Source organism: Rhipicephalus microplus, chromosome 1 (assembly GCF_043290135.1).
Source record: "Rhipicephalus microplus isolate Deutch F79 chromosome 1, USDA_Rmic, whole genome shotgun sequence".
NCBI classification, from domain to species: Eukaryota; Metazoa; Arthropoda; class Arachnida; order Ixodida; family Ixodidae; genus Rhipicephalus; species Rhipicephalus microplus.
The window spans coordinates 80,276,494-80,302,814 of NC_134700.1; the positions used below are offsets into that span (position 1 = coordinate 80,276,494).

The 26,321-nt window shown below is 44.3% G+C and overlaps 1 protein-coding gene across 3 annotated transcripts in view; it reads right to left on the reverse strand.

Annotated features, from left to right (window-relative positions):
• Positions 1 to 26,321, reverse strand: part of LOC119178647 (shootin-1) — a 106,796-nt gene that overhangs the window by 75,397 nt on the left and 5,078 nt on the right. For 2 of the 3 annotated variants that reach the window (XM_075882203.1, XM_075882208.1), the window contains exons 2-7: positions 25,455 to 25,549; positions 22,157 to 22,217; positions 18,195 to 18,289; positions 15,671 to 15,863; positions 12,848 to 12,945; positions 9,871 to 9,952 (exon numbers count right to left, since the gene is read on the reverse strand). In XM_075882203.1, the coding sequence (XP_075738318.1) occupies positions 9,871 to 9,952; positions 12,848 to 12,945; positions 15,671 to 15,863; positions 18,195 to 18,289; positions 22,157 to 22,217; positions 25,455 to 25,549 (624 nt within the window). Of the gene's footprint in view, positions 1 to 9,870; positions 9,953 to 12,847; positions 12,946 to 15,670; positions 15,864 to 18,194; positions 18,290 to 18,359; positions 21,151 to 22,156; positions 22,218 to 25,454; positions 25,550 to 26,321 lie in introns of those variants that run through there. The other variant, XM_075882211.1, reaches the window with a different exon arrangement.

Here is a 26,321-nt window from a genome sequence, read left to right on the forward strand (position 1 = left end):
CCTCGCAGATATGCATCGCCTTGTGTACTTTCTTGAGCTCCTTGATAGCTCCTAAGGAATCAGTGTATACATCAATCTGCTTTATTGTGACAGCTTAGAGGTAGCATCCTGGATTGCATCGTGGATGGCTTGAAGTTCCATCACAAGAGGAGTGGCTTCCGTAGATAGATAACGCTGGTGGCCGCTGACAAAAGTATGCGTAGTACTCAGGAATGATATCCTTCCGCCGTCTTGTAGGATAGCAGCATCTGTATATGGTTTTCAGGTGTTAGTGCATGGGGCCTCGATGATGGAGCGTTCGTCAATTGTAGATGATGTATCGGAGCGCCGTAACTTTGTTTTTTTCAGTCGAACCCGGGTATATCGAACTCGCCAAAAAACGTTCATTAGTTCGATATATGGCATAATTTGATATAGGCCCGGTATAGGTTTTGACACAAAGGCACATAACAAACTAGAAGAAAAGTACTTTATTAATATGGTGGCTTACTTGCGTGCCCTACTGTGGAACAAAATAGTCCCGGATTTTTTTCTGTGTCAATGACTTCGCTGCCTGCGACAGCACGCACGCCTCCACGTTGTCCAGCGAGTCGGAGCAGCTGAGGCCGCAACCTTCCACATTCAAGCAATAGCGCCGGACCAACGCAAGTGCACTAATCACTTCGGAGAATGTAGGCAATGGGCCGTCGACAATTTCAATATTGCTGTCGCTTTGGCTCGTGGTCGGCTCGACGTCTGCAATGTAATCCTCATCCTGTAATTGACCCATGATGGGGACATCATCGTCCGCACTGACGAACTTGTCGAATGTCGATCCGTCGATAGCACCCGGCAACTCTGCCAGCTCAATTCAAACTTTAGGAGAAACACCTGCGGTGCCTTCAGTGCTGTCAGAATTTGGGGTGTTATCACCAGGCATGCGGAAGCTGGCATGCCTAAAGCAGTTCTGGATCGTCTCTTTCTTGACATCTGCCCACGATCTACTCAACATAGAAATAGCTCCGAGCTAGTCGATCTTAAACTCCCTGCCGACACGAAGGTTCCGCAGCAGCCTCTCCACCAGGCGCTTCCGATAGCCGACTTTCATTGCGCGTATAATGCCTTGATTTAGTGGTTGCAGTAGAGACATAGTGTTCGGGGGCAAAAAACGCAGCTTGATGTTGCTGAAGGTTGTACTGCAGTGGTACGATGAACAATTGTATACGAGCAGGCACACCTTGCGATTTTCGCCTACCAAATAATCATTCCACGACGATAGCCACATGCTGATAAGCTCCCCGGTCATCCACGCTTTTGAGTTTGCTCGGTAGGTAACTGGAAGCGACAGCGCATTTCGAAAACACCGCGGTGCCGTGCTTTTCCCGATAACCAGAGGTCAAAGCTTTTTTGATTCGTCTAAATTAGCTGCCAACAGCACGGACACACGAGCTTTGTTTGCCTTGCCGCCGCTTGTCTTGTCACCACGACACGCAAGTGTCTTGTTTGGCAACATTTGCTAAAATACAGCGGTTTCATCCGCATTGAAGATATCTTGGGCTCTATATCTTGCTGCGATATCTCGCCAGTTTTCCTCAAGCCATTTTTCTACGCTGTCCAGGTCCGCCGCTCTGCTTTCACCTGTAACAGCTTTGCCAATGATGTCGTGATGTTCTTTGAACCACTGAAGCCAGCCTGAACCGCCTTGGAAATCATTCCTGCCAAGCAGAAAAGCAAGGTCCTTGGCTTTCTGCTCGATCATAGGGCCAGACACTGGGATGTTTCGCGACCGAACGTCCATAAACCACTTGTAAACGGCCGCTTCAACATCTTCGTACACAGCAGCGCGCACACATAAGGCACCACGGGCACCTGGCCTTTTGTCCGACTTGGCCCTGATGTCTGCCTCGTTCTTCAGGATAGTACTCAAGGTGCTCCTTGGAATTTCGTACGCGGCGGCGACGTCGGACTTTTTTTCACGGCGCTCAACCCGATTGATGATTTTGAGTTTCGCGGCGAACGGCAAATTTTGCCTCTTTGCGCAAGCCATGATGACAGCGCGCCAATACAGTTCACAGAGCACCAACAGGCAACACCACAGACCACGCTGAATCGGCAGCAGCAGGCACACAAGCATAAAGAAAGAAAAATGACGCTCACTTCTACCACCTCCGCGCCTTGGAGAAAGCACGACGGCCTCTGATTGGCTGTAAGCGCTGCGAGTGGGCCAGGATCATTTCTTGGAGGGGGGTGTTCGTCCGCGCACAACCTGGTCTAACCAACTTTTTCTAGGATGGCGCCAGCAGTTTTCCCCGCCACCACGAGGGAAAGCCAACTTGCTGGGGCACTTTTGAGGCACGTGGAGTTTGATATATCAGTTGTCGTTGCTATTTTCGTTGGATAAAACAGTAACTTTTGCTATATATTCTCAATCTAAACTTACCGTGTTTAGGAACTGTTCAATATACGAGATAATTTGATATAAACTGGTTCGATATTGTCGGGCTCGACTATATTAGATGTGATGGTGGTGAATTCTTAAAGAGACACAGACTCGGGCTGGTTGTCAATGCCAGAGCCACGTTGAAAGTGAGCATGCAACGCAGCAACAACTGGCACAAGTTGCTTTTTAATTTCACGAGCTTTTTCTCTTTGCGAAATCAGCTCTGCAATTGTGTTAAGCTGGGCGTGCTCCTGTAAAGTTGGTATGGGAGTGATGCAAGGTAACGCTGCTATTGTGCGCATAGCATCACGGTTAATAGTCTCCAACTGTGCCAACTGGGCCAAAGTTAACCGTTGAAGTTGCGACTGGTATAAAATCCTTGGCTGCAGAACTGTGCGGACAAGCTGTTGAGCTACATGTGTACGAGCTCCAGCTGCTTTCGATGCAATGTGGCGAATCAAATGAAGTGTTTTTGTGAAACTCTGCCTGACTTCTCGAGGGCAGTGCACTTCACTGCCGGACTGGTGAATATCAAGACCTAGTATGCGGATCTCCGGAACCTCAGGAATGGTCACTGCACCTAGTGTAAATATAAAGGGGCACTGCTTGATTTTTCTGCGTCCTGCTTTGTTAGCTACCTGAACATAGCTTGATTTTTGGGCGGACATGTCTAACCTTGCGTTCCGAGTGTAGCTCTGAAGAATATCAAGGGCTTTCTGAAGCTGTTGTGCTTGTCTTGAGACGTCTTTATGCACAGACCATAAAGTCACATCATCAGCATACATCAGAAATCTCACGTCTGGAATTCGGTGTAGTTGCTATGCTAGAGATATTAGAGTAATGTTGAACAGGAGAGGAGCCAAAACAGATCCTGGCGGGACATCTCTGTTGGACATGAAGCAACCTTCAGGCTTTCCATCTACTCTTATCGCAAATGTGCAGTTGTGAGGAAAAGAGTAAATAAATCTTACTACTCGCAGTGCAACTCCGAGCATCGGGTTAGCGAACTTCAAATTACCCGCCTCAAGAAGCAGATCATTTCGCATCCCTGTTGCCGTGAACACCATTGCCCGGCTTTACTGCACAGCCACCGACACTAGTAGCAGCAGAACAAAAGCAGCGGAGCTACAGCAGCAACAATGGTATTTGATCAATTTCCTGCCATTGACTCCGAGGAGGAAGGCGTGTACTAGTTGAACTGGACCTCACTAGATGGCATGACCTGTCCAGTTAAACCACGCAAAAATTAAATTTTTAAACCACACGCGCCATTTTCCATAGTAACGTCCAGCGGTTCTTTTTTCCATGAATCAAACAGAAACGAACAAGCAGCATTTTATTGAGTCTTTTGATGTACAGAAGGTTCTTTATTTAGTGCAGCTAGATCGATTACTAGTGATTAAATGTAAATGGTTCGTCTCACGTCATCGGAATCATTTTGAGAATGTCGTACTGCGGCGCATGTATTCTTGTGCATTTACCTTAATTTCTCGGTAAGCAGGGCACTGCTGTTGATAATATTGTCATTTTAGATGTTGTCATACATTGAGCTTTCACTCGTAAATTGCTATTTGACTTTAGTACCCTTTAACCCACTGTACCTTCAGAGCAAACTTGCAGTGGAAGCAGAAGGGTACAAAGCACCCGAATCCTTAGAAAAGCGTGTGCGCTAGTGAGTGACTATGCCAGATAACATCTATACGCACTTTGACCCCGCCATGTAGAGGAGGCACGTGCACATAGCAATGCGCGGCGTGGCAGAAGGCAACGACCTTTCGAAAAAGTGCGACCAACACGCGTTTCTCCCGACACTAGTAGCAGCAGAACAAAAGCAGCGGAGCTACAGCAGCAACAATGGTATTTGATCAATTTCCTGCCATTGACTCACGGTTAATAGTCTCCAACTGTGCGTATAATAGTCTCATTGTGATGGAATAATATAATATAATAGAATAGAATAATATAATAGTCTCACTCCTCTTGTGATGGAACTTCAAGCCATCCACGATGCAATCCAGGATGCTACCTCTAAGCTGTCACAATAAAGCACATGAAGCACCGATGCACCTATCGCTACTAATGACTAAAACGCGCTGATGTAACGGTACTTGGTGTATATAAATGCCTTGCTGTTGACAGCGTACGTGTAGTGGCCTAATGAATAGTGCCGCGTGCCGCGGATTGAAAGGTCACTGGTTCGACACCAAGCAATAGAAGTTTTTCTTTTTGTTCCTTCTTTGCAATCTATGAGGATTTATTTTAAAATGTCATATCCATGGTGGAAGTACATCAACGGAGCCATGGTGAACCCCGGCATAAAAATTTTTATGTTAATATTTACATTGGACAAAGATGTGCATATTGATACGTGTAAGAACTGTCGCTCCGGCACAGCTGAAATGGCACCCAAAAAGAGGAAGACGACAACGTGGTTGTTGTGGGTTGGACTGTCGAGTAGCCCCGTTGGCCTGCATGACTGTGTGCTCTTTAAGGCCTTAGCAAGACCCTTGTCGATGAATAAATCTTCCCCATAACATCTTTTGGTGGAGGTGCTGGGTATTCACACAACCCGGCTCTGGAACTCCGCAGTGGACGCCAGCTTTGTCCAGCCGCGATGCCTGAAACCGGCACTCAGGCCTCGCCATCCGCGCCGGCTCCATCACCTGTGATTCCCCCCATCTTCTTGACCCTGGCATGTTTCCCGGGACAGACAGCACGGACGTCAAAGAATGGCTCGCATTATTCGAGCGCGTCAGCAAGCACTACAGGTGAGATGAGACGCTTATGCTGGCAAATATTCTATTCTACCTACGGGGTACGGCACGCGCCTGGTATGAGACGCATGAAGAAGAATTAACAAGCTGGGACACATGCAAGCAACAGCTTCGTGACTTGTTCGGTCGGTCAGTTGCTTGTCAGATGGCAGCCAGGCAGGAACTCGCATCGCGTGCTCAATCACCGACGGAGTCGTACATCACGTACATCCAAGACATACTGGCACTGTGCCGGAAGAATGACAAAGACATGTCCGAGGCAGGCAAGATCAGCAATGTGTTGAAAGGCATTGCTGACGATGCTTTCAACATATTAATGCGTAAGAACTGTACCACTGTCGACTCCATCGTATCTGAATGCCAACGATTGGAACAGGCTAAAAGCAGGCGAATAACCCACCACATCATGAGACTACCAAACACCGCTGCGACTTCGTCTTGCGAGGATTCGGCAACGCCCCGTTCACTTGCACCTCCTGCCAATATCAATATTGCAAGGATTGTTCGCCAGGACCTGGAAGCCATGGCACCCGCTTCCTATCCGCCCCCTGCACAAGACAACTGGGCAACAGTCTCGCTTCTTCAAGCCGTCGTACGTCAGAAGTTTGCTAACCTGGGCGTCCAGGTTCCCCAACCCACCAGACTTATGCCGCAGCCCATGAGCACTCCCGTTCACAACGCTGACCACCACTCTGCTCCACTTGTCGCTGCGGCAGCTGCGACTCCTCGGTTTCCGCCACACTACCGAAATCCATCTGAGTGGCGCACGCACGATGGTCGACCCATCTGCTTTTCTTGCTCTCGAGTTGGGCACATTTCCCGCCATTGCCGCAACAGATGGTATTTCCGGCCAAGCTTTCCTAATGTCGACCGCCGTCAGGACCGTGGACACTATTCGCAACCCGGTTTCCCGGATAACCATATTCAGGACCCTACATCTCGCCGTTCATCTCCATGCTCCGAACCGTTCTACGCTGACGTCGTCGCCCAAAGAAACTGGTCTAGCCGCTCACCGTCACCTCAGGTTCGGCCGCCACGCTCCCCTCAACGCCGCCGCTCTCCGTCACCGGCTCATTCTGGTCATCCCCCGAGAACCTGACGAGTGCAGCTCCTGGAGGTGGCACTGCGTTGATGACTCGGAACGAAAACCCTCAACCGGCTACAATTTCAAGACGCAATATACTTCGAGTGTTTCTTGATAGCCTCGCCGTTACTTCTCTAATTGACACTAGTGCCCAAGTATCTGTTATGAGTTCTACACTTCGATCTCGCCTGAACAAGGTTCTCACACCTGCTATGTTCTCTACTGTTCGAGTGGCCAACGGAAGTCAAACATCGGTGCTTGGCATGTGCACTGCCCATGTTACTGTTGCCGGCCACCACACTTCCGTTCTCTTCGCAGTCCTCGATGCTTGCCCAAACGACATCATCCTAGGAACTGATTTCTTAACCGCCCACTCCGCCCTCATCAATTGTTCTATTGGTATCTTACAGCTCGAATTGTCTTTGTGCACCGATTTCACTCCTCCAAGTCCCACTAAGCTACGATCTGTGGAGTCTCTACGGCTACCGCCCCAGGCTGCTATGTACATTCCTACGTCGCCCTTTCCGTACGTTCCTGATAGAGACTATCTGGTGGCTCCCCTGATTGATTTGAACCTTACGCACCACATCGCACTACCACATACTATAGTGGTTGTTGCTAACAACACGGCGCTACTTCCTGTTCTGAACTTCTCTACGTCAACCCAAGTTCTTCCCCAAGGCATCCCTTTCGCCGATCTTTCCACCTTGGATGAATTTTCTATTTGTTCTTTCACCCTTGACACTAAGACCGTGGCAAAACCTGGCATCACTCTGCAATATAAGGCGTTTCTCGACAAAATGATATCTGGCGACCTCTTACCTTCCCAACTTGCAGCACTTCGGGGTGTTCTATTTTCTTACCTGGATATCTTTGACGTCGACGACCGTCCCCAGGGCCGCACAAGTGCCGTAGCCCACTGCAACGACACCGGCGACGCTGGTCCACTCTACAAACGCCCTTACCACGTGTCACATGCTAAGCGCCAAGTTATACAGGCGGAGGTCAAGAAAATGCTCAGCAAAGATGTCATTGAGCCTTCATCGAGTCCTTGTGCATCCCGTGTGGTCTTAGGACAACACCTGGCACTTCTGTGTCGACTATCGCCATTTGAATAGGATCACCAAGAAGGGCGTCTATCCTTAACCCTGAATCCATGATGCGCTCGACTGCCTCCACGGCGCCCACTATTTCTCGTCCCTTAATCTTCGAGCCGGATACTGGCAAACTTCGATCGACGACCGCGACCGCGAGAAGACAGCATTCACACACCCGACGGCATTCACCAATTCAAAGTCATGCCTTTTTGTTTGTGCAATGCCCCGGCTACTTTTGAACGTATGATAAACTCTCTTCTCCGCAGTTTCAAATGGTCGACCTGCCTTTGCTATCTGGACGATGTAATCGTTTTCTCGCCCTGCTTCGAAAGCCACCTGTCTCGTCTCTCGGCAATTCTTCACGTTTTTTTGTTGCCTCGATCTCCAACTGAATTCGTCCAAGTGCGCATTTAGAAGCCGGCAAATTAAACTACTTGGCCACCTTGTTGACACCACTGGTGTTCAACCCAACCCTGACAAAGTACATGCAGTCCGAGAATTCCCTGTTCCGCATTCCACACAAGAAGTACGCAGTTTTATTGGGCTCTGCTCATACTTCCGCCGCTTCGTCTTCAACTTCGCGGATATTGTTAGGCCCCTCATGGATCTCCTCAAAAAGAATGTGGCCTTTTCTTGGGGAAAGCACCAAGAACATTCCTTCGCATCGCTGATTACCGCCCTCACATCACCGCCTGTGTTGGCTCATTTTGATCCAGCCGCTCGAACAGAGCTTTGCACCGATGCAAGCAGCCATGGCATTGGTGCTATACTAGCTCAGATACAGAATGGCACCAACCGTGTGATAGCCTATGCTAGTCGCCTTCTGTCGCAAGCAGAACAAAATTATTCCATCACTGAGCGGGAATGCTTAGCCCTCGTTTGGGCTATTGTGAAATTCCGTCAGTACTTATATGAACGTCCGTTCATAGTCATCACGGACCATCATGCGCTTTGCTGGCTGTCGACGCTTAAGGACCCTACAAGAAGACTCGGCCGATGAGCAGTTCAGTTACAGGAGTACACATTCTCAGTTGTGTACAAATCTGGAAGGCTTCACAGCGATGCTGACTGCTTATCCCGGCACCCCTTTGATCCACCTAACTCCACTGATTTAGAAACCGATGCCTGCGTTTTAGCCATCACTGACTTTCTGAACATGGCCGACGAACAGTGCCGAGATCTATCGCTGCTCAAAATCATTGACCGCATTCAATCGCCCCATACTGACCCTTCCCTTAGCAAATTCCTGCTTCAAGACAACGTTTTGCACCACCGCAACTTACACCCCGACGGCATGGAACTTTTGCTCGTCGTACCACATCACCTGCGAAAGGATGTTCTGCGACCATTCCACGACGCTCCAACTTTTGCACATCTAGGTGTCTCCAGAACTTACGACTGCATTCGACGACAAGTCGAATGCAGCCTACTTCGATCTTGTGCTACCCGTCACAACTTCACCACATCTTACCACCCTCAGACGAACGGCTTTACAAAGCGCCTAAACCGCACATTGACAAACATGCTTTCCATGTACGTATCCATCGACCACACAGATTGGGAAATAGCTCTGCCTTTCGTCACCTCCGCCTATAACTCGTCGCGTCATGAAACAGCGGGCTACTCCCCATTTTATCTACTTTTCGGACGTCACCCTTACTGCCCTTCGACACACTGATTTCATCATACCACCCATCCTCCACTTCGTACGCTCAGGAAGCTGCCACCTGTGCCCCCACGGCACGCGCGGTAGCCTGCGCTCGGTTATCGTCGTCACAGACAGCACAAAAGCCTCTTTACGACCGTCGAAATAAGGGTGCCGTTTTTTTTGTGGGATCTTTTTTCTCCTGTCACTCCCATCTCGACATGTCGGCCTCCGCGAGAAACAACTATCGGGATACGCTGGGCCCTACTGAGTTCTTTGTCAGGTCACACCTGTGACCTACGAGATTGCTGTGATCACAAACTCATCGGCTGCTGCAGCCAGAAAAGAAGTAGTCCAGGTATCTCGTCTCAAGCCCTACAACGCTGACTCGCTCATTTAACAGACACCGAGACGGTGCCTTACCGGCCGGGGTGATGATACGTGTAGGAACGGTCGCTCCGGCACAGCTGAAATGCACCAGAAAGGAGGAAGATGACAACGTGGTTGTTGTGGGTGGGACTCTCGAGTTGCCCCGTTGGCCTGCATGACTGTGCGCTCTTTAAGGCCTTAGCAAGGCCTGCTGTCGGTGAATAAATCTTCCCCGTAACAACATGATTCCCTATTAAGCAATTTTTTTCATTAAAAGAAAAAGCAAGTGGATAAGGGCTTCTTCTGTGCTATTCAAAATTTTCAATAATATTGCACCTCTACACCAGTGGTTATTAGACTCAATACATCACTTGCTAAACTGCGATTCTTCTATTATAGACATACAGTCCGTGTCAAAGGACTCCAATAGTGCGCTGAGCAAGAGAGAGAACCCAAATGAAGAATGAGCTGCGGTCACTCACCCCTGTTGAGGCGGCCCATGCCATCTTCCATCTCAGCCAGGCGCTTCTGGCAACGGCTGCGCTCGATCCGTTCAGCGTCCAACTGCAAGGCGTAGACTGCTGCTACATCTATCTTCAGCTCGTGGGCATTACTTTTTGCACACACCAAGCTTTAAAAAACTGCGTGCATTACCTTGTTGCAATCAATATAATCACAGGTCTTCAGCACTGTATTCAGACGACTCTTTTTGTCCCCTACTATGGTGTCGAAAAAAATCACCCGAGCGAAAAGTTGGAGGATGCCTGAGCTTCACTTTCAAAAGAAGAGTGCGATGGCACAATCAAGCCCTGTTCTCAACTCCTTCTTAATCAGGGGCATTGTTTTGCTTATCAGTGGACTCCTCAACCATGCCACAAGGAAACGAAGCTCTGCCCCCTAACATAGGCCACTATCCTAGAATTCCCATTGCAAGTACATTTACAAAAAGCCCGCTACACCACAATTCCTCCTTTTGCGAAACAGCCAAGCACCTACTACAAGTCTGTAAAGCAACACGCGAGCCTACACAGCTGCTCAATGTTGATGCTTATGCAGATGATGATGATTAAATATGACTGATCACTTTGTGATGGGTGGGCCTTTAAAACGCGCCCTCATTGTGCCATTCAAATGTCTTGATTCTATATTTCTGCCACACAAGATTACATGCATTAAGAAGACTCCTTGCAATACCTGGCATCTGCACATAATTTTTTTTTTCTGAAGCAGTTCCAAGCAATGGCGTGACTACGTGGTAGAACACCTATAAAAGTGTATGGGTTCAAGCTTGTCAGTAAAGATTCATTGATGCGAAACAGGGCGAAAATTGAGGAGACCGAAATAAACGCAGAGGAAAGAGTGCTGAACTACCAACAAATGTGTTCATTTGTGCAAGAACGAATAAATGCGTGTCCACACATGCCAGGAAAGGGGATGGGGATGGAAAAAGAGCATGCATCCTACTTTATACAACACATCTACCAAATGATGCAAATAGCAAATCTTCTTGTCAGCATGCATCAGTGCACCCTCGATAGCATTAACAGACAAGGAGAATAACTATTAGGTAGATGCGAAGTATAGGGTAGGGTGCATGTGCTTTTTCAATCCCCCTCCCCTTCCTGTCATGTGTAGACACCTATCTATTCGCGCTTGCACAAATAAACACGTTTGTTGGTAGCTCAGTGCTCTTTTCTGTGTGTTCGCACTATCTGGGATCAATGAAGGTAGAACAGCTGCTTGCCACGCAGAAGGCCTAGGCTAAATTTCCAATTGAACTGAAATTTTTCATTTATTTATTTGCATCAAACTAGAATTTTTTATCTTGAACAATGCTGATGCCCTTGAACCAATGATGCTGACATTGACACTAGAATTTCCACAAAACGGGCTCTTCAACGCTATTGTGTTCAAAGCCCGCCTTCAATGCGTTGACAACTTTCTTTATGTAATAATTTTGGGTGCAATGATTTTTAGTCCAGCTGAACTACATTCAACAGACTTCACGTCTGAAGCAGAAAGCCTTTCTTCATGCACTTATATGTACAGGAGGCCTAGCCAGAAGGGTAAAAGCCTCAGCTTTGTCTGTAGTACATAAGGACAAGGCTTCTTTCTTGAATTCTTTATAATTTTCATTTACAGCTCATATACTTAGCTCAATACGCGGAAATATACTGCCCATGCACAAAAGGTTGCAGTGCCATTTACTATGTATAACGTGTGGCCCTGCTACCTTTGCTTAGGTCAACAAAAGTGTTAAAATGTCAAAACAATGTTATGTTCTCAGTAACGTGCGTTCATTTGCTGTCAATAGTATCATATTAAATGCAGTAAAACTGATGATGTCCCTTAATAAATGTAGCAAAGAAAATAAATACAAATTTAAGAGTTAGTTTTCTTCAATAGACATAATAATGAAACTAACAGACAACAGGCATGCCTGTCTCTCATTAACATAACAGTGGCTTAACTAAGACTTCTCAGTGTACATTTCAAAACTGCAACACATTTAGAAAGTAACAATAGTGATTTACATGTCATACTTTTATGTAGTTACTCAAAAAAACCAGACATTGTTTTTCGATTTACATAATTTCAGGCACATGACGACACACCCGCATAGTTACAAGAAATATCTTGGAGGAAATCAATGCAACTCCAGCATTAAATATTTATAGAAAGAATATACTCATACCTCTAAAAGCATTTTTAAAGGCGATAGTTTTTGTTGGGGTACTTCGACGGAAAAATTTTCATCTGTGTGTCTGTCTGTACATTTGTCTATTTGTCCACCGTACAATACCTTAATGGTAGCAAGTGATATGCCAAGCTGCCGACCCAATCCGCAGCGCACACCAATATTGCTCAAGTTTCAGCGTTCATACTTATGCGATTCTCAATTAAAAAGGAATTATTGCACATATCTGAGGCACCACAACAATACGGCAATATTTTGTTTGTGTGGCTTTATACTAGAGAAGGCACACATAAGTAATTTTAAGGGCAGAAGTTTTCATCAAGCTGCACAGACAGTGCAACGCGATGCTCAAAAAGGCAAGTGTTTCCAACGTTTTGCTAAGACGACACGGTAATGGCACCTGCCCGTCGCTTTGCGTTCTGCACCTTATCGTCTTTGAGACAGGCGTGCACGCCTTCCTTTGTTTTTGAAGATAACTGCCAGATAGGGCTCATGTCTAACGTGCATCGATGCGCTCGTTTGCCTTCGCTGCACGGATCGAGACTCTCTAATGCAGCGTTTCCAGAATACAATTCACCGATTTTCTTGCGCAGAACATCAAATAAACGTTTTGTTCACTCTCTCCAAACACAAGTCTTTTGACAATATTTGCAATGAAACATGCAGATACTGGGCCAATTTTTTACAAACGAAGTTTAACACAAGAAAAGTTTAAACACCAGCATCATGCTGATGAACGAGGTTCCAAGGCAGCCGCTCACCTCAGCCAAGAGCTTCTCATTTTTGGCCGCCAGGTCACGGGCGGTGCTTTCACTCCGTTCCAGCTCACCCTTGAGGCAGGTTACCTCCAGCCTTAGATCTGCATTTTTAGTGCACGAAATGCAAAGCTGAACTCTTTAGACCGACCTGAAACAGCATTGCTTATTGTTCTGGCCTGCAGTAAGAAATCTTTTTTTCCCAGCGGTTTATTCAGTAATGGTTCGTGACTTCTAGTAGTCACATTAGATGAACAAGCTCCACAATGAATTGTTCTTTCCTGCACCAAGTTTCAATAGATTTTTTCCAAAACTCTACGAAATATAACATGACTTCTGCTGATTTCACTCTCACCCAAAGCAACGAAGTAAACTTCTTTCTGCAACATTTACTGCATCATGGTTTCACACATCTTTTAAAAAGCTACCAGTCGAAACTATTATAACTTTCTGAGCATGGTTCAAGTGTGCAGGCAGGCTTTATATGTCTGACAGCCAGAATTCATGTCAAGCTTTCCACTGACATCTCTCACAGCAAGGGTTCTCAGCATAGAATAGAAACTATGGCTGCAAATGCGCAGCCTTGTTTTCTTGCTAAAGCAGGTTGTGCAAAAGATTCGTTGATGTTTATTCTTTGACGTTCACTCCTCTGACACTTGAGACTAACTTTTGCTACAAAAGAACTGGGTGGGAAGAGTTAGGACATTGGGAGACAGCAAGACTGTTCTGTTGATTGTGAAAGATTTATAAAATACCTCAGCCTCCATTTCCAGTCATTTTGTGTGAAAATATAATGACTTGAGTGCAGACGCGGCAAGTAAGTACAGTAAACTGCCGATTTTTCGGACACCCGAATTTTCAGACATGCCCGATAATTCGGACATTTTTGCGGCACCGCCACGAGCCCCACAGAATCAATGTATAAGGAAGTCTGAAATTTCGGACGCTTGAACCCCCTGGAGTCCAATGTTCCGGACTTTTTGAGGCGACGGAAGGTCGGAAATCACCACTGACCTCCAGTGGAAACCATCACAACTGCGTCACACGCGATTACGATCGCATAAATGAGCGCGCCGGTCTACTGTGGCGGCATCTGTTGCTTAGAATTGGGACTCGTTTATCCTTAGCGAAGAAACACACACGGCGTCCGAGATTCCTAACACTGGCCGTGTTTATCGCGCAAGGATGCTTCGCTGACAATCGAAACTATCCACCCAGAAATTTTTCGCCGCCAATAAAGTTCCTTTCGCTTTAGCGCTTGTGCTCGTGCGTGCCACTCTGGCTTTCCGCGCAGCGCTTTCGCGAAGCGGTTCCCCACTTCGAACTAGAACTAACCGTCACACACCGATTTGGTCTGGCCATGCTGGCTCTCTTAAATGTTTACCAGCGCCACCTCCGGAGTACCCGAGGCACCGTCGCCTGCCGTCGCGTCGTTTTGTTTACGGAACCCACATGGTGTTTGGCTAGCCTAGTGCGTGGTTGTGCGATCGTGTGAAGTGTGCTCTGCAACGCTAAGCCTAGGTGCTTCGACGCTCGTCAGCAAACTCCTTTGTTCACATCGTGAGGATTTCGCTTGCCTGTGATGGCCCCCACTCCACCTTCATCGTCCTCACCGATGGCATTGAAGCGCGGAAAACAGTACCGTCGGTTAACGATGAAGAAGAAAGCCGCCATTATTAAGTTAGTATTAAGCCACTGCAGCTCTAATACCGGCTGCCCTGACGGCACCCGCTGTCGGCTGCATGCATTGTTTTTTTAACGGCTCTTTTCAGAGCTACCCCTCTGATGCTTTGGCAGAGTTCCAGAAATTTAGTACTTCGACCTTGACCCTTTTGATCCGAGAAATATCAATGAAATGGTGCATTTTTTGCTTGCATTGAGAAATATTAGCAAAATGGTGTTTTTTTTTTTTCATGCATTAAAAATTATCAGTAAAATAATGCGTTTTTTTGCTTGCATTCATTTTTTCGGACTGCCCGAATTTTCGGACGGTTTTTCGCTTCTTAGAGGGTTCGAAAAATCGGCAGTTGACTGTAGTAAGGCACGGAAAGTTGACGCGAGTGAAGTTGTGCTCCTAAGCTAGAGCATCCTCCTAATCATGATGTTTAGGCTATAAGTAGTCAGTATAGCTTTGTATTAAACATGAAGGCACACAAAGTGGCACAGAAACATGGGTAACAGAAAACATTATTCTTTTTTCCAGGTACATGCTTTTACTTTAATGTTTAGAAATACTATTCATACAAGCACTGATATGGTTATACAAAAGACTACTACACGAGGGATGTCTGCATACTATACATCACGCCAAAATAATTCTCCAGCACGTCAAAAAGCTCAGACAGAAATAACAACCTGCTAATTGTCGAGCATTTATTGTTTGAGAAATTAGAGCCACGAAGCCTGCAGGTACCACTTTAAAGAGCACTTGGCATAACGGAAGAGCCAGCAATGGCTATTGCTTTAAAAGCGTGAATGCCTTGGGAGCGAATAAAAATTTAAGCCCCCACAAATTACAGCCTCCAATTGAGCTAAAACATAAAAAAGAAAAAGCTAAGGCATGCAATATCAACAAACATTGGACACTGAAATTTGTTTGTGCTCGCAGAGAGCATCAAGACAAGCATACAGTGATGGTACAGCACTGACCACCCTACAGTAATAGAAGAGCCATAAATTCGTCTATATTAAGTTTTTGATGGTTTAAAACAGAAGTTGACTCAATAAAGCTAACCTGTGACTGTTATATTTTCCATCACAAATCAGTTCAATTTTACCCCACAGCTGCACTGATTCAAAGATGCCAAAAAAGACAGCAAGACCACTCACCTGCAACTGTCTGCCTGAGCTGCTCAGCTTCTTCGTCATGAGTAGAGGTGCCATTGCTCGTCAGGTCAGACGACGTAGACGACGACGCCGTGAGCGCGAGAACTGGCAGGCTGGACAGGTCCTCACCTGACGCGGCCACCTTCTCCCAGAGAATTTGGGAAGTGCGCCGCAGGTCCTGGTTTTCCAGGTACCACTGAGAAATGGGTACACGACCACAGAAAAGTAAAGGGACACGTAGAGCTTTAGCTAGGGATGTCTTTGACAAAATCGGGCATATTTGCAACCTCTGTCCCATTCATTTGTCATTTGTGCAATTTGGTGGTTCACTTCTTGGGAAGCATCGCAAGAGCTCTTTTCTAAATAAACTCATCCCAACAAACCTCACAATCTTTCAGGAGGCAGACTTGCCTCCAGGTCTCAAAGTTGTGTACAGTGATTGCTGTGTACAGCGATTGAAAGGATGGAAAAGCCCAACCATCTGGGTGTTCGCTGGATGAAAATATGCGTGCTTGATGTAAAATCTAGCAATAATCTCAACACTCCAAGGGACTAACAACATCTGCAATGGCAAAGTGTAATTCCTCTTGCAAAGTGCAGTGAGCTGCTTTGAGAGCCTTTCAGGCAACATGAAGAAGCTCCCACCAGTTAATGAGACAATGTTCGCCATATTGCCTGAGGCATGAGCTGTTCGCTTTAGCCAAAAATATTGTTTGCTGTAGTTCATGCCTATTTTGGACATCTTTTTAGCTTGCCAGATGAATATATTAAATAACACCACAACCTTGCTTTTTGTTGGACCTTTTGGGTGTTTTTTTGCCGTACATGTAAGGCGAAAGATTTCTGTCCTGCAGTGTCTTTGTTGCGCCAGTCCATTTTCAACCCTCTACATGAAATATTTTGCCATGATAAAGATGTGTGCTCACTGGGAGGTGATGCCACTTCCTAGGGCTTACAAAGAGCATTAAAAATGATTGTGCTACTTTGTTGCGGAGATAATTAAAATTGATTTCTAGCATCAGTGTGCAGCACGGTTCGCAGCAGGGCCGATGGGCAATGCCCTTGCATGGTTTCAGTTTTGCCATGTGATTGCAACGGGGGCAAGCAAAAGTTGATTTTCAAATTTATCGGCACTTTCTGGCAGGAGGCAGCGAAAGTTGATTTACATCTTGTTGCTGTTCTTAGCTTGTTTCCAACTTACACTCACGTGGTACTCTTGCAGGTCTATGTACTGCTGACACCGAATAACTGTTCCTAATTTTTTTTTCCAATTTTTTTCCAACTATGCACATTTTGTACAATCAAACACTGCAATAGTCATTTGACCAGCTGGGAAAGCTTTTCTTAGAAAACTTCGACACTCAAAGGGTTTTACGCGCTTCAAGATCCGCTTAACACAATTGCTCATTTATTGCATAAATTTAGACTCACACCAAGATTGTGGAGTTGACAGCTATCAAACTATCACAAGCGGGGCTATTTTAATTGGAGTGTCTTATATATACATTATTTGAAAAATAGTATGAGGATTGATTACACAGGGCCATGAAATTGTTAGGGCCATGAAATTGTTGTATGCCAGCAGATTCCACTGTTAGAGGAAAGCTAAAAAGGAAAATAGGTAGGCCAACATACACTTCTAAACAAACAAACAAACAAACAAACACAAAAATCACTGTTACTGTGACATGAAGTTAGGTGAGCGACAAAAATGAAAGATGGGTGATTGCACTGCTTTTGAGTTTCCTACCCACATTCCATAAATTTTGACAGCACCGCCACAGGTCAAATTAATTCGTCATTTGTGAACTTGAATTACATTGTGCATTTTAAAGTAGCCAAGAACAGATCTCTGAATTTCAAGACCATTAGTAAGCTACAGCAGCCTATGCACTTTTTAAAAAATTAGCTGAAATTTATGATGTCATCATGACAATAGGGTAGAAATTTAAGCGTACAATTTTAGAATAAAAATTGGCCATCATTTGTTTCCTCCAAGTAACTGACCTGTTAAATGAAAGGTTTTTAAACATTAGTTTATATGTTCAAACTAATTCAGTCTTTATAATAACAGTCATCTTCACAGCATAGGCTGTATCTCTAGCTAGCTTCAAGACTTGTTCGTGGTCACCTAGCAACAAGCCATAATAACGAGCTGCAAGAACAGTCCTCGACGAATTTAGCGAGGCTTCAACTTTTTATAACTGAAAAAAAAAAGAAAAAGAAAATAGGTCATCAAAATCCCGGAGTTTTAGGCCACAATATGATTATATGGCATTATCAGTGGTTGACTCTAGCTTGGTCCTGATGAGATCAGGTGGTTTTTGCATTTCTCATCAAAATACAGAGACGGTGGCTCGGAATCCAAGATACACCTGCAAGCTTAAAAGCATGCACCTTAGCCAAAAGGCACATTCCTTCTTTTAGTTATACTGAAACAGATGTGAAACTAAAAAAACTCGGCCTCTCTTGCCATTTTTTTCAGACACGTCTTTGCAGACTACTGAGTGAAATGAACGCAACGAACCTGCGAGGCCTTTTTGAGCACCTTGGAGGCAGCCTTCGTCTCGGCATTGTAGCGGCGCCTGAGCATTCCGTACTCCTCACACACAGTTTCCGAGGCTGCAACGAGGCACAAGACCATCCACACAGCTGAGCACTCCCGCCTGTCGGAAAGCCACTCTGCACACACTCTTTGTAGCTCAATGCCACATGCAGACTACACTGCACCCAAGTGAAAGAGAGCCCAGCCAACGTCCCGCAATCGGCAAGGATGGGAGTCGGTAGCTGGACGTGTGTGGCACAAAAATGAAGTTGTGCGTTTTCGTCTTCTGTGCCTGTTGTCTACGCTACGTGGTTCACTGCAGCATAGAAATCCAATTTCAATACAGCAGATAAGCCTGCTACCTTGCAGCTGCCCGATCTATACAGCAGAGTGCAGATCTATTGCTTCTCTCTGCAGGCACGAAAAAAGAAGGAAGTTCCGTTACACAGCCTGACTCATGACAGACTCATTACTTCAAAGCTTCCGTTTTGCTGCTGATAGCGGCAGGGTGAATGCGTTTTGACTTCCTTATCGTTGGCACTATGCCAAATGCTCAGTTAGGGGAACCTGTTTTTGATATTAATGTTGCTGGAGTATAAACAAAGCTGATGCACGACTTCAAAATGTGACAGTCAGTGACAAGTCACAATAAGATAAATACATACTCTACTTGAAGACTCACAAATGACATGCACGAATAACAACAAAGATTACTGGATCATTGGTGTTCCTCTTAGTCATGTTTACCAACAAATTATGAAAAAAAAAAAGATGGACGCAAGCCTGCACCTAGGGTTTCAATGAAAGCTACAAAGGCAATAAGAAACACAAGAAGTGTTTTTTTACTGAGAATTAATAGAGGATAATGCTTTAGAGTTCTCACACACTTTTCAGAAAACTTAAGACCTGCATGCCATTGATGATACTGAGTGGGGTTTCACATAGCGTAAAAATACAGCACAAAATCTGTGGTTAAATTTCCCATTAGGCAAATCATGAGCTTATTACATAGAATGTTATTATTTGGCCCCATAACATTTTCACATATTCCGTGAAATCATTATGAGTATACTTTGGGGTACTTAGAATATGTCCATTGTATAGCCCGTATTAAACTCATAGTGTTAAATGAATATTCAAATAAGGTATAGACATTTAAACCTGAAATTCAGTGCTCAAAAGATGGGAACTAAAATACGACAGAACGTATACTATCCAACAGAACGTATGCTAACCCGACAGATTGTATGCGTCACGTCGGATTAACGTCAATTCTGGCAACTAACCACAATTAACGTTAACCTGACGTGACGGCTGTATCAAAGGAGTATATATGTAATGTTTAAAAATTTCGATGGGCAGCACTGCAACCACTATTGACATTTCACGAAGTTTAGTGTCTATTTGAAAAGTAGTTCCGAAACCTGGAGTATTTCTGTGATAAAATGCTTCATTGCTACGCCGGATGCTTGACTTCGATTCCAGCTGGGATCCTGACATTTAGTCTTTGCATTCGTTGAGTCCATGCTACCGATGTCGGGTATTTGTTAATGCCCGTGCGTTCTCGTCATTCTTGGGTAGATACTAAGTGTGACTCACCTGTGGTACATACCCGCATACCAGCAGCACATACCGGCCCGTGGGTATGTGCCACTGTCTGGCAGGAAGTGTTTGACAACGTACGCGACGGGACTCTGACATTATTCATGTCTTGACCAGCGCATCATATTCTTCAAACCGCCTTACCCTCTCAAGCTAATTTTGGTTCATGCCAAGTTAAGGGGGTGACCACGAGAGCACCCAAACGTAAACGGCCAGATATATAAATAAAGAGATAGATAGATAGGTTGGTTGGTTTACTGACCGGCCAGATGCAGACAGACAGACAGACAGACAGACAGACAGACAGACAGACAGACAGACAGACAGACAGACAGACAGACAGACAGGAAGATACGCTCAAAGTAATCAGTGAAGTTCGCTAAGAAATGCTTTGCATTTAAAACACCAAGATTCTAGCTGATCACTAATGCAGGTACCACAGTACAGCGCATATACCAGCTGCATTGGAACATACAGGACTGCTTAAGATAAAGCCATGCATTAGAGACTTCGAAATTGCAATGCAGTGAGCATTCTGCACAAAACTGACGTGGGACGCCTGCACTGCCACTAGCAGTACTGCTCATTGGTTTTGAGGCGCTTAAAGGCCCTCCCCCAGGTAACATAACATAATTTTAGTTGGCCACTGAAAATTGTAGTGCATCCAAAACAGAGCACAAAGCCACAAAAATTTTTCGAACCAGCCCATTAAAAGCCGAGAAAACTAATGTTTTGAAGTGGCGCAAGACTATTATGCGAGGAGGATCGAGAGCTTGAAACCTTTGCCACTTTGCGCCTCGTGCAGCCTTCGCAAGCCAAATCCTTTCCCTGCCCTCTTTGGCACGTGAGCAGGAAAATTATACACACATGAACATATCATGTTCACAAAATGTCACGAGCACTTGACATGCCCACAGCTTGAGTTCCCAAAGTGCAAGCAGTGCTGTGTCAGCGTTCCCTGTGCATCATCACTGCAAGCTATGCCGCATGCACGCACGCAGATCACTTGACTTTCAACCTATTACTGAGAATGAAAACTAGGACATTTGTATGAACGCGAGACTAGCTGTGTGCTACATGAGCGTTTAGTTAGACGCGCGCATAAATGAGCACAATGAGCTCTGAAACGTGGTAGAAAATTAGTTCTGGTCTAAGACGTGGCATCTGAACAATGCACAAAGTGCGAGAACAAAAGTGCAAGCACAACTCAGGTAGATTAGTATTGCACCTTTCTACGATTTGCAGTAAAAATTTAAAAAAAAACATGTAAACATTCTGTTTGATAGTTTTATTATTGCTCTCAAGTTTTATTCATCTATTCAAGCTACAAAATACACAAACTACACAAGTCCCGTCAAATAATTATTACAGTGACACTTGGTACCATTGGCGATGTCAGAGCACAGGCGTCTACGTAGAAGAGGGCCGTCAATGCACTACCAACCACGTTGGGCCATTACATTTTGTACGTCTTCTCCTCATTCTCTGAGCACTTGCCCACAAGAAGAAGGGCAGGCAGCATTCAGAATGAAATTCAACCTATTTCTATGACGAATTTCGGTAGACATGATTGTGAAACCCCAGTGTATGCCTTGCGCTCGTCGGCTAAAAAATGTTCACACCCGGTGAAGGACCTTCTAAGAGTGGATAATGTGCCGTCTCTTCTGCACAAACTCTAAAGAAAGAAATGGTGCATTTGGATCACCTCTCTTCCTCACAACAGTAGTTGTCATTACTGACTTTCTCGCTTTTCCTTTCTCGAAAACTGTGCACTTGTTACTGTCACATCAACTATGTCACAAAACCTAAGTGAAATTCTTGCAGGAAGTAACAACATCATAAGAACAGACACACAGTTGCATGACAATTATTGTTGTGCAGCAGAAAGACGCCCTAGAATATGCACCCTTCACTTTCACAATATGTGGGGAGCTTTCTGTCATGCTCTGTGATGTAAAAATGTTTCCCACATGTGTTCCATGTGTTGTTAAAACAGTGCTTGAAGAAATAAATTTTGGCAGTGAAACACAGAAAGCAATAGCAATGTTTAACATTATGTAAACTCCTTAAAAGGAGTTTTTCTTGACAAAAGCTCCTTCGAATGAGTAAGGCCTCAAAACTTCTCAAAAACTCCACAAAAAAGGAAGATTTAGAAGGAAGAAATTGTCAGTGTTGTCCTTCAAGCAAAACCTCAAACTTTCAAGGAACATATTACAAGAGAATAGTGAGTCAGTTCTATAATGTTGAATCAAACAGAAGGCAAGGAAAGATGGTTGAGCAGTAGAGCAACACAGCACAGTGAAATGTACGTAAATCTTATGGGAACAACAATACAGACTCACCATTTTGCAGTCTGTTGAGTGTTTCCTGCTGCTCTTGTACCTTAAGCTGCAGTGAGGCATTCTGAGGAAAAGAAAAAAAGTGCACACAACTAGCGCCATTTCTGTCACGAGCCGTTCAGAGAACATCCAGCTGGGCTTGCCGGGCAGCACAGTCATCTCGTCTGCCACCATGCACTAGGTATATGTAAAGTACATTATTAATCTGCTGCATCTTTTTCATATTCATAAAGTTCACATCTCTGGCATTCATCCTAAAAAATGAAGTTATTGAAACCATCTTTAAAACCAAATGAAACATGGTATTCGTACATATAGTGTGTCTAAAGCTTATCATTTTTTTCAAGTTAGCTATCAAATAATAACAAACAGATCAATTGAAGACAAGTCATGTAATATTACCATCAAATTATCACCAGATGAGGAGAGCATAGTAACTATTAAAACATAAACACAATATTCTACTATTAAAATAGGTAGCCTTTTTCTCTCCAGTGACTACAGAGCAGACAAATGGGCCCGAAAAAATGCCAAAAAAATGTTCCTCCCATACGACAGCTATCTGCCTCAAGATGCATATGACTCTCAAAAAATGAGACTGGTTTATGAAAACACTACCTATGCTAACCTATTCTGGCTCGAAACTTTTTTTTTCCTTTTTCTTTCATCTATTGAGGAAGATAAGTTTTAGTGCCATGAAAAATTTTTTGTCACACAATGCACCACTGATAAGTTTACTCCTCCACTGTGTGATTTTCATTGGAGAAACTAACATTCAGAAGCAAATTTTCTTACCTCTGTCTGGCATTCTATGATTCAACGCTGTGCCAACTTATAACAAGTCCAGATAATATCTGGATTTTATATCCCAAAACCCTCATGGGATTATGAGGAATGCCATAGTGGAGGGCTCCGGATATTTTGACCATCTGGTGTTTTTTGACATGCACTGACATCACACAGCACATGGGCTTCTACCATTTTGCCGACACCGTAATGCAACCACTGCGGCCGGCATCAAACCCGCCACTTTTGGGTCAGCAGCCGAGCACCTTAACTACTAACTCACCATTGCCGATCCAACAAATCCTGCTTAGTACCTAGCCATGTATTATATGTCAACATTTTATGCTGCTTCCGTCAATAATGAGAAGCTAGTAAATAATAAGAATTAACAACTTAAACTTTCAGCAAAAAAGCTACTTTGAGCAGCTGAGGAGGTGAGTGAACAATAGCAAGCATGTTAAACTTGCGTGCAATACAGCCAGCATATTATGGGGCTTCAAAAGAGCTCACTGAAGTGCCCCGCAAACACATATAATGTGGAGTCATCAGCTTGGTTCTACACTGGTTATTATTGATGACTATTAATGACTAGTAGTACTTAAAATTAAAGAACTGACATGTCCCACATGAATTCTAAGATGACTCAGGGCCAAAAGTTATTAGCACAGCTATATTACTGTGCATCTTATATCGCCTGAAGACCATTAGTTAAATTTTTTTGTTCGCAAACATGAAGTGAGCACGCAGCTCGCGCACCTCCAGCCATGAAATGCACACGTAGAAATGTGATGTTGCGCTGTGTAATGCAAACGCTGCTTTCTTATTTTTTATTACCCCGAACGCTCACAAAGTAGACTCGCGGCTTGCATGCTTTGAGTTACTAGGTGTACAGGTGCAAATGTCGCTTTTTGTACCAGATAGCGGTGGCTTTTTTCTCAAGGTCACATTCACATGAGACAAAGTTCTTAGTTTTTTCTTAGCCCCCATCCCCCTCCATCGAATTTTTTATGCAGATTTAGAAAAGGGGAATGCACACAATATAAATTCAGGATATGGTGCATCTGATGAGAACAAAAGAGAGAACTCTACACAATAATTTATTGTAAGCCACATTATAAATGTGTAAGCATTTTATGCAGACTCTATCAGAAAACTGCCCAACTATCCCTCCGGCCATCACAAAAAATGATCGCCAGTATCAAGAGATAAATAAATATAAGCGTTCACTCCGCTGCGTGCATAGAACCCAGGCATATGTCAAACACTAGGCTATGCATCCATGCTTGCAGAATTTTGAACATGCCAAATTTACACCAATCCAGTGTACCCGTGATGCTAAACTTGTGTAGAAAAATAACACTCTCTAAGAAGGATTCATTGAATTTTGTGGAAGCGGTACAAAAGCCATTTTCAGGGCAAAGTGTACCAATCCATGAAATTCAAATTTTGTGAAAGTATGATGCAAGATACGCGTTTCGGTAGTCACGAGATGCAAGTACATCCAATGGCATGTGCAAAAGTGCTAGAAAGATGTAATGTTGATGAGTCCTACAAATGAGAAGAATGGTGCCCTGCCGCTGCCACATTAAAACAGTATTTCAGGGATATAGCTGCCGTCTACAATAAAAAGAAATGCTTACGCATCGTTTATACAATTCAGAAGTGAGATCGTGCATAGATTTTTGTTTCTTAATAAGGAACATAAGTGAGGAAGAAAATAGTAACTGCAGAAATTTAAAAATTAAGTGAAAGTGGGCCAGTGTGCTGCAATGACATAAAAAAAATAACAGGGAGGAGGAAGAAAAACATTTAGACAGAGCACTTAGCACGCTTAAAAAAGTTGTCTTGTGGGTGTGTGTGTGTTTCTGCCGTTGTACTAAAACCTTGTTACAAGGAGCTAAACAGAGTATGAAAACGGCTTGGTTATATGCAGTATTTTTGAAATGTGCATATTCATTACATGTTGACATCACATCAAATGTTATGAAGTTGTTTTGCAATACTGAATAATTTGTTATATCAATGTTGCAATATGCCTGCCAGTGTGGAGATGTTCTTGAAACATATAGTTGGGACATTATTTTGGAAATAGTTTCTTTGACTTAATAAACATATTCTAAAATAAATGTTCAGCTGCAAGCAAATAATTGCAGTGCCTTCGTCTCTCTATATATAATCTGTTGTGCTACCAATTAGCCCAAGTATGGCAATTATGTCACGCTAGGTCAGACAGGGAAAAACAGCTTGGTAAACTTGGCAAGACTGAGGAGAGGTGTATTCAGAGCTGATTCTGTTTTTTTTTTTTTTTTCTTATTTGCTTCCTTGAACACACTTGCCATAAAAGAGCAGAAAAGGATGCACCACACTGAGCTGGCACAGCACACGATTCAACGCGGCTTGCTGACCCACTCTCTGAATAAAATGACCATGCACCTCAAAACAAACATGGCACGTCTGCAGGCAAAACGCAACCGTGAGAAGTGAAGAGATTAACCTGACAGCACAAATGCATTACCTCATTGCGATATTTCTTGGCCAGCCTCTGCTGCTCCTCGTAATGCTGCTTCAGCTCTTCGTAACACGATCGCAGGTCCTCATAGTCCCTCACCGCTGAAACGATATGCACTCGTTTTATCATGTTTCTCATTCACATTTCAAAATGCGCATGGCATTCGTTTGATTCAGAACTCTTAAAGGAGCCGTGCATCGCCTTGTGAACATGGTAAAAGAACCTCTGCAGTCTCCAGACAATGCTATCATTGACGTGCAAGCCAAACGAGATTCCCCCACATGCACCTGTGTGCCTGCCCACACTCTAGCACAAGCAGCCACTCATTCCGTTCTGTGGCGTTATTGACATGCTCTAAATTATGCCTTTATGCCTCAGTGGCACAAGCATAATGGAATACAAAACTGGGTAATTTCAGATTATCACTACTGAGTACAACTTTTTGAACGGATGTGGAAAAGTAATGGGGAAAGCTGACATGTTGCTTTGTATATGTATGCTGATTATCATTACGTCAACTTAAAGAATGTCTGCAAGAAAATATTCAGAATGCAAGGCACATTTAGGATACACCTCTTATATTTATGCACATGCTGTTCTTGCAGTCAACATATTTGGTGAGGACGTTGTAGTAGCAAGAAAAATTTCAGTTTTATATTTTTTTATTTATAACATACTGCAGACCAGCATTCAGTCCATGAAGGAAGGGGACTCATAATACACACGAAAGAAAAATGCAATACTAAAAAATATTACAATAAGAACAAATAATGCGCAAAGTTTCCCTCACCACTCATGAAGGCACACATACGACGTACATAGAAATCAATACAGGGTCGTAGCTTCAACAACATTGGTTAAAATATTATACAA